The sequence below is a fragment of the Coturnix japonica genome, chromosome 12 (assembly GCF_001577835.2).
Source record: "Coturnix japonica isolate 7356 chromosome 12, Coturnix japonica 2.1, whole genome shotgun sequence".
Taxonomy (NCBI): Eukaryota; Metazoa; Chordata; class Aves; order Galliformes; family Phasianidae; genus Coturnix; species Coturnix japonica.
The window spans coordinates 11,251,358-11,259,359 of NC_029527.1; the positions used below are offsets into that span (position 1 = coordinate 11,251,358).

Sequence of the window (8,002 nt, forward strand, 5' to 3'; positions counted from 1 at the left end):
TTTTTTAGGATCGGAATATCTTTTCTCTTCCTCCCCCACCTCAAAAGGGCAGATATTAATAATGCGGATCGGAAGAGCTTGCTATGGTGAAGCGATGGGTGGTAGCGGTGCTGCACCTACTGACATCACGCCGGCCGCCTGGCCAAGTCTTCATCCTGACAGAGCTGCTCAGGAAAGCACAGCTAATTATTCTGCCAGATCCTCGGCCAGATGACAAATTGATTCACGGTAGTAACTAAAAGAAGGGAAGGAGGAGAAATTGCACCATTTCCTATGACCGAAACGACATTACTCGTTACCCCAAGGAAAACTCTGTCCAAAGTGCTCATTGCAGCTGTTGAGCTATACACCAGACAGCTGAAGTACATTGCCAGGGGACTCTGCTGGTGTACTACATGAGTTTATGCATTTGGTATCCATCAGCTCTCAGAGGAGAAAGGCCTTTTTTCAGAACTTCCACAGAGCTCTGTATGTCAGGGCACCTACACGATTATCAGAAGCTGCTGATTAACATTTAACATAATCAAATACCTGCTTTCCTAAGTTGGCCTGAGGATGCTGGAAACTAAAAGCAACACAAAGGAGGCTTTAGAAATCAGTCAGCTCACAAGGGACACACTTTTCCTGAATACCACAAGCAGTCCATAATTACATCATCACAGTAAGGGCACACAATATGTGGCTTATTAATCATTTCCAGGAAGAACACCATCAGAAGGTCGTTGTTAATAGCCCCACTGCCCGGCAAGGCAATCTCCCATGCTCCACTGCAGGGTGGGTACTTCAAACCTCCCTCACATGAATTTCCTCTTTGAGCACAAGAACACTCCCTTCCGAAGGCAGGGGTGGCAGTAAGAAGGAGAGTCAGAGGTGAGGAGGATGGGGTGGAAAGCAAGGCTATCATCACAGCTACCTGGAACTCTTATACGTGCAAAGACCTCCTCTTTCCACAAAAGCAAACAACAAAAAACAGAAAGGAAACAAAGGAAAGCAAGAAGCATTCTGGAAAAGAGGAGAACATAGGTACACCATGAAGGATCATCATGGAAGAACATCATGGATAGAGCATTACTCCTGTGAAGAGCAATATTTTTCTTCTTATTCAGAAGAATAATGGAAGCTATGATACCTATAGGCTGCTGTCCCTGCCTATAGCAGGGGTTTGGAACTACATGATCTTAAAGGGTCCTTCCAACCCAAACCATTCTATGATTCTGTGATTTAAGGGGAGCATGGGGGGAGAAATACAGTGAGCTGTTATAACTACACAGAGTCAAGCAATTGCCCTCCCAGCTACCTTTAGTTCAATGAGTCCTGTGATCTGCTGCTCCGTTCCTCCAAGGGCTACTGATGAATTGTGCCAGATTCCATGTTTCTTTCCAACTGTTCTGAGTCTCCTGCATCTGATCTCAAAGAAGGGAGCAGAAACAGCTGGAAGAGAGAAACCAGAATGGCATAGTCCAGCAGCAACCCTTGGAAGAACAGACAAGAGCCTTGTGAGAGGCACCATTGTCCCCCAGTACATGTTTGCAGGTGGACACATGTCCACATGCCTTCTAGATGAAACATATCATTAGCACATCAGCTCTAAATTGTCACAAAGCACCAGAGCAGCTCAACAGCATGGCCACAATCCACAGCTACAGGTGCCAAAACAGTCACACCTGCTAAATGCAGGCCAAATCCAGAACCACGTTTCTCTTCCTGCGCTAATTTTGCTCCCTGAGAAACTCCATCTGCTTTACAGCATGTGAGCGACTCTCAGCCCACGCAAGGGAAGCCACTCAAGGTCTACTCTATTTAGGCTTTGCAGCTCCTGCAGATCTATCTTCAGGCCAAAGGAAGAGGGAGAGACAGCAGCTGAAATGGGGCACTGAAGGAGTAAGCCTCTTCAGAGAGAACTTAGGTCCTTGCTGCCAAAGGAGAGGATTAGTTGTGAAAATCAGGAAGTCATGGAGGCAGAGAGCAGCAGGAGGCCATTGCAGATAATAGGGACAGTAGGAGCAAAGCTATTGCTCACCAAGGCTCGTGAAGAGGAGATGAAAAGGCTTGTGCTCTTTCATATGTGCGAAGACTAGAAAGAAAGAGTGAAGAGGTCAGGGAGATGGTGTTGATGGAGGATGGGCCAGGAGGGTTTTAAAAAAAAAAAAAAAAAAAAAAAAAAAGAGCCTTTGAAAATGAACCATGGAAAAGTGATTAATAAGGGCAGAACTGCCAGGGTGGGTGGTAGTACCTTTTCATTTTCACTAGAAAGAAAAAAGACATTGCAACTTGCAGCCAGGTCTGGGGAGTGGGGTCACAGCAAGACCAAGACAGAAACAGTGTCATCAAAAGGACAGAAACAGAATTTCAGACAGAGAGCAAATCAGATTGGGATGGTTAGGAATTACATGGAGGTGGGAACAGAAAGCAGGTTTAAAGGCTCATGGGACAGCTGTGGCAGGACAGCCTAAAGGATCTCCTGCCAACCTTACTGCAGGGATGAAACAGAAACCATAACGTATTTCCTGACCACAGCTTCCTTATAACCAATTACTAGAAAGCACAGGCACACGTCTCTTCAGGGCAGCAGTACCACTGCAAGCCTCTCCCAAGCGCATGTGGTACCATGTCCTTAACCTTGCATCCCTTCTGCCCCACACCAACCTGGTGGCTTTTTACTGCAAATCGACTCTCTTTCCTAAGGGCCAAGTCATTAAGAACAGTAATAAAATGAATACCTGGAGTATCACAAGTCTGCCTGTCCCCTGAAGAGTTTGTTGGAGGTGTCCGGTGTCGGTAGACGAGATGTGGCTTATTATGCTCTTCTTCATACTCTTGCTCAAGTGACAGCAGTGGCTCTACAAAATAGTCCCCATCATCAGACTTGAACGTGCCTAGCTGAGAGGGACAGAGAAGAACTGAGTCAATGACAAGCCATGGAGCAGAACTACCCAATCTAACATTAAACAAGAAAGGTGGGTGAGCTGGTTCTACAACAACCCCCATGAAGGCACAGGCTGGAAGTGCAGCTCTCCATTACACTGCTCAGACCTGCCTCCTTCAGCAGTCTTTCCAAAGCTTATAAGAAGCAAGGTCTTAATTTGTAGGAGTGAACACAAGGAGGGGACACCTGCCAGACCTCATCCCTATGCCAAAGACTGAACCTTTCCTGCCCAAGGGGACATGATGCTCCAGCACAACCCTAACACATTGCACCATTTTTTTCATGCAGCAGCTCAGCAGCTCTCTGTGAAACAGGCTTTAAACTTAGACGTGAGGACCCAAGAGAAGTGTCCAGACAGTGGAATCCCTGTGTGTGGAAAGGCACCACTTCAGTGCAAAGTATGGAAGAACTGTCAGTTAGTTGTATGTAAATATGAATACAGGGAGGTGAAACAAAACAAAACATCCAAGACAAAAAGCATCCTGTAGCCATCCTAGGCTAGGAAACAGGGTAACTACATGGGATATAGTGCTGGAGGAAGGCCTGCCCAGGCACACCCATGCACCAGCCCAATTCAGGCCCCAGCCTGACCTGCTGGGATGGGGCCTGGGGCTGAAGCAGTACGACATGGTCAGCCTGGAATGCCCTGGCAGGAGTAGTGACCAACAGAGACCTCCCAGGGGAGCACCTGAGGCAGTCATTGCTTCCTGTGCCTCACTGGCACTCCAGGGTGCAAGGAGTGTGCAATAATCTGCGATGAGCATTGCTGGGCAGTTTCTGCTCTTCCCTCAGCCAGCATCACCTGGTGCAGCAGAGCACCAGGACAGGCTGCAAGGCAGCCTGTGTTCATCTCCTCTGAGGTCACAACTCTTTGCCATACTGCAGGAAGACTCTGGGGGCAGCACTCCCGGGGACCCCTCAGCCACCGCTCCAGACTTCGGGGTGCAGGTCGGTGTCGGTGCCAGGCAGTTTGCTGGGGGCTCCATAGCAGGGCTCTCCCCACCCGGTGATCTCCGTGGCGGGGTGCCGCTGGGTGGCACTTTTGCCCCAAAACCCGCGGAGCAGAAGGGCTTTCCCCCAATCCGACGGGATAATAAAAGTGGGCTGCGAGAAAGACCAAACCGGGGCGAGCCGGCCCCCGTCTCATAGCCCCAGTCGAGGGCGGGGGAAAAGGGCCGGCCCCTATTCCCTCTGCCCACCCTCCCTCGCCTGCTCCTCCTTCTCCTCCTCCTCGCTTCCGCCCGTTCGCCACCGCCGGGCGCCCGGCGGGGCAGGGACCCGGGGCTCACCATCCCGGAGCAGAGGCTGATGACGGCGGTGTGCCGCGGCCGGGCGTTGACGTGCCCCCGGTAAAAGCAGTGCTTCACGTCGGTGTCCGCAGTCTCGGCGTAAAGGTTCCGCTGCTCGGCGGCGGGCTCGCCCAGGATGCTGACGGTGAAGAGCGGGGCGATGAAGGCCGAATTGGCCGTCAGGTTGAAGAGGAACTGCTGCCCGAAGGCGGAAAGCCTGTAGTGAGCCTTAGGGGAGGAGGATGAGGAGGAGGCGGCGGCCGTCCAGGCGTCGGGGGCAGCGTTGGTGCTCCGCCGCCTCCGCCTGAAGTGGACATCGGTGGGGAAGGGCTCTCCAAACTCATTCACCCGGGTAGGAGTCACGATCTCGTACTCGCTGAGCTTCTCCAGCAGCTTCGCTGCAAAAGAAGAGAGGCACATGCCCCTGAGAGGGGAGGCCGGGCGCCTCGCCCCCCAGAGGCGGCAGCCCAGCACCCCCGGGCCGCTTCCCACTCCCCGAGCATCTCCGTACCTTGCCTGGGGTGCAGCTTCTGCCTCCTCGCTCCCGTCCTCAAGCCGTCGATGAAAAGCGTGGTGAGTGCCAGCGCCAGCGGCGCAAGCTGCATGGTGCTGCGCGCTGTCCTCAGAGGAGAGCAGCCTTCCCCCGCTTTGCTTGGGCTCTTCTTTTTCTTTCTTTTTTTTTTTTTTTCCCCTTTCTTTTTTTTTTCTTCTCGCCCCTTTCTCCCCCCTCCCCGCCCCCCGGAGCAGTGCCGGGGGAAGCGCCGGAGCCGGGCGGCGTTAGGGGCGGGCGGGCCGGAGGGGCGCGGGGCGCCGGGGGCCGCGCATGGTGCGCGGGGGGCGGAGGGGCCGGGACGGACCGACGGGCCGGGACGGGGGAACCGGCCGGCCGGCCGCCTGCCTGCACTCCCTCGCTTTCCGCCTCTCCCCCCGTCGGGCTGGTGGACGGGGCGCTCCCGGGAGCCAATTTAAGGGGGCGGGCTCCATAGATCAAGCAGGAGAAAAAGATCCCGCCCTGTAAGAGCAGGGACAGCCCTTCCTCTCCTCCCACCCACCCCCCTTATCCAACATGTCACTTTCTTTCATTCGGAGGAACGCCGGATTCGCAAGTTTTCGCTGGCAAAGCCCTCGGCAGTACCGCGCCTGGACGGGGCAGGCGGGTCCGAAACCCCACTGGCAGAGCGAGGTACGGGGGGGAAGAGCCACTTCCTCGCTCACCGGCAGCAGAGTAGAGTTTTCTTGCATAAAAGAAAAGAAAGAAAACCGCCGGTTCTGGAATCTTGAAGAAGTGAACGCATACTCAAAGAATCCCACGTGCAACACTTTTTATAGCATTGCTTTTCTTCTGCATTTCTCAGATACGAAGCACTTTAAGCAACTTTAGAGTTATTTTTGTGTTGTGCTTTTTTCAGCATCCTGAGGGAAAAGAAAGATTTCCTCGTCTAAAAGGTGTCTTTTCTTTTTAATCTTGTTTTACAATTTGGAAGCTTTAGATAGAAATTTTAGCCATCCCTTAAAGCCAAGTGCAACTCAACATTGTTTCCTGCTGTCCCTCACACTCGTGAATTGGTTGTTCTTTCCCCCTGCATGAGGAAAGGTGCTATGAAATTTCGAGGCAAAAGAAATTAGATGGTGGAAGTGTAAGTTCCCACCACTTGCACTTCCCTTGGAACAAAGAACAGAAGCACCACTACTTTCTGCAGGAAGGGGAAGCCTTAAAGTGATCAGTTCAGAATTGACTTCTGGACAAAACAGCGCCTCCTAAGTAAATGCTGAAGCCCTACAAAGCTGTTAGCAGATTTTACATGATCAATACAGAAGAACGTGTAAGCAGATCATCACCTGCAAAGCCACTCATAGCTGCTGCAGGCTTACCAGGTGGAGAAGGTCACATCTCAGTTCTGCTATGCCTCTGTGTAAGAACTCCATTTAATTTAAGGTAATTCACTTATGCTGCCTTCTCGGGCTCAGCAAAGCTGGAGTCTTCCAGCCTTGGATTGCCAGCATACAGCCAGCTCTAAAAGTGGCATTGGGTCTCTTGCATCCAGCTTTAGAACTGGTGCAAGCAGTCATCTGCAAAGGAACAGCTCTTCAGAACAGCTAAACAAGACTGCATCTCCATGCACTCATCTGTTGTGAGTGAGCCTATGCCACATGTGCTGCTAGTGCTGCAAAGAACTAAATGGTCTTTAGGGTCCCTTCTAGCCCAAGCCATTCTGTGATCTTCCTGTCCTAATGGCTAATTTCTTGCTTGTGCACACACACATTGAGAAAGAAGTCCTCAAAATAGGAAAGACACCAAAGTATTCTGAACTTACTGCAATCTGCAAAGCCTGCTGGGGCTGCTGTGCAGCCTCCTCTGGCTGGTCATGAAGGAGCTTGACATCCCCATCCTTCCCATGCTCTGTTGTGTCCTGATAGAGTCTGAAAAGCCACCGTAGTCCTGGGGGCTTCTGGATGAAGAAAAATAAATGGGTATCTTGAAACATCACTGCGTCATGGTGAGACTGCCTTGTTTTCTCAGCCTTCTCTGCCTTACCATCAATGCAATATCAGCTCCTGTGCTGTGGTGCCAGTGTGTTGGGATTTTTGAGCCCCTATCAGTCTTCTAGAACCTTCTCACCATGTCCACATATGCCCCAACTCTTTCAGTCTTTGGAAAAGAGGAATATGCTGTGTCTGAGCATGGGCTATAGCCTGGATGAGATAGGGGAGCATTGACCGCATCCTGCATTAAGTGAGGCATGCATGGGAGTAGGAGGCCTTGAGCAATGCTGGGGGGAGAGAGTGGAGTTGCCTGAGGAAATGGAGAGAAAAGCTGAGTCAGAGCAGAGGGAGAAGGGTTATGTAGAGCTGGTTCTGTGTTACGGATGAGGGACACAGCCCTGCTCATCTCCTTCACACAGGTATTGGGAAACAGCTCTGCTGCTTTATCTGTGTGCCCCTGGGGCAGCTGCTCTGCCGGGATGGGATTTCACAAGCACCCTGCATCCTACTGGGTTGAGCCTTACCACCCCCTCGCACCAGGGCTGGTGTTGGCAAGAGCTGAGATAAGAAAATCATAGAATCATTAAGTTTGGAAAAGACCACTAAGATAATCTAGTCCAACCACCAACCCATTCCCACCATGCCCTCTGAACTATGTCCCTATAAAGTCTGTTACTTTATTGCTCAGATTTATACCAAACAACCAATTAATTTGGCTCCAGGGGTGGGATTAAGGAGTTCAGGAGGTGATATGTGGCAGCTCATACCTATGACATGGGTGGGTTGGATGGGATGGACTGAAGTGTTGCATGAAGAAACATCATCACGGGTTCTCTCTCTGATCTGAAACCTTGGCACATCTGCTCCAGGAGAGAAGGAAAGATCAAAACCTTCCTTCTTCAGAAGTGAGGAGCTGACCCATGGAGCAACTAAATAGGCTCAATTGACGGGTCAGAGTTGGGAGGATCCTAAAGTGCTCCTGGGACCAGATCCAGGCTTTCTGATGGTCCTAGGAGCATGGCATTGCCTATAACAATGCTGTTTCCATTTCCACGACAGGAAAGTGGCACAATGTGCAGCACTTTGAATTTCTGCAGCTGGAGATTAGGAAGTGCAGAATGAAAGCTGTAGCATAAGTAAATAGGTTACGTGGAGATTAGAGAAACTAAGCTACAAACTTAAATTCAAATAACCTTCCTATTAGAAAGGATCAGTTGATAGTTACAATATGATAATTGTGCAGGCTTTATGTCCTCACCTGGCCAGAAGCAGCCTCTAAGAGCCCATACCTACAGTGGAAAAA

General features: G+C 50.9%; 1 protein-coding gene and 1 long non-coding RNA gene across 7 annotated transcripts in view; one reads left to right on the top strand and one right to left on the bottom strand.

The window, feature by feature from the left end:
• Positions 1 to 4,935, bottom strand: part of ADAMTS9 (ADAM metallopeptidase with thrombospondin type 1 motif 9) — a 66,244-nt gene extending 61,309 nt beyond the window's left edge. For 3 of the 6 annotated variants that reach the window (XR_001557996.2, XM_015875258.2, XM_015875257.2), the window contains exons 1-3: positions 4,727 to 4,934; positions 4,216 to 4,613; positions 2,721 to 2,880 (exon numbers count right to left, since the gene is read on the bottom strand). Coding sequence is in view for 3 of the 6 variants with exons in the window: in XM_015875258.2 (XP_015730744.1) it covers positions 2,721 to 2,880; positions 4,216 to 4,613; positions 4,727 to 4,820 (652 nt within the window). In the remaining 3 variants the exon portion in view is untranslated. Of the gene's footprint in view, positions 1 to 1,297; positions 1,411 to 2,720; positions 2,881 to 4,215; positions 4,614 to 4,726 lie in introns of those variants that run through there. The other 3 variants (XR_001557997.2, XM_015875259.2, XM_015875260.1) reach the window with 2 other exon arrangements.
• Positions 4,613 to 6,703, top strand: LOC107319905. Its single transcript, XR_001557998.2, has 2 exons — positions 4,613 to 4,788; positions 5,305 to 6,703. It is a non-coding gene; the product is annotated as an uncharacterized LOC107319905 (long non-coding RNA).
• Positions 6,704 to 8,002: the final 1,299 nt, after the last annotated feature.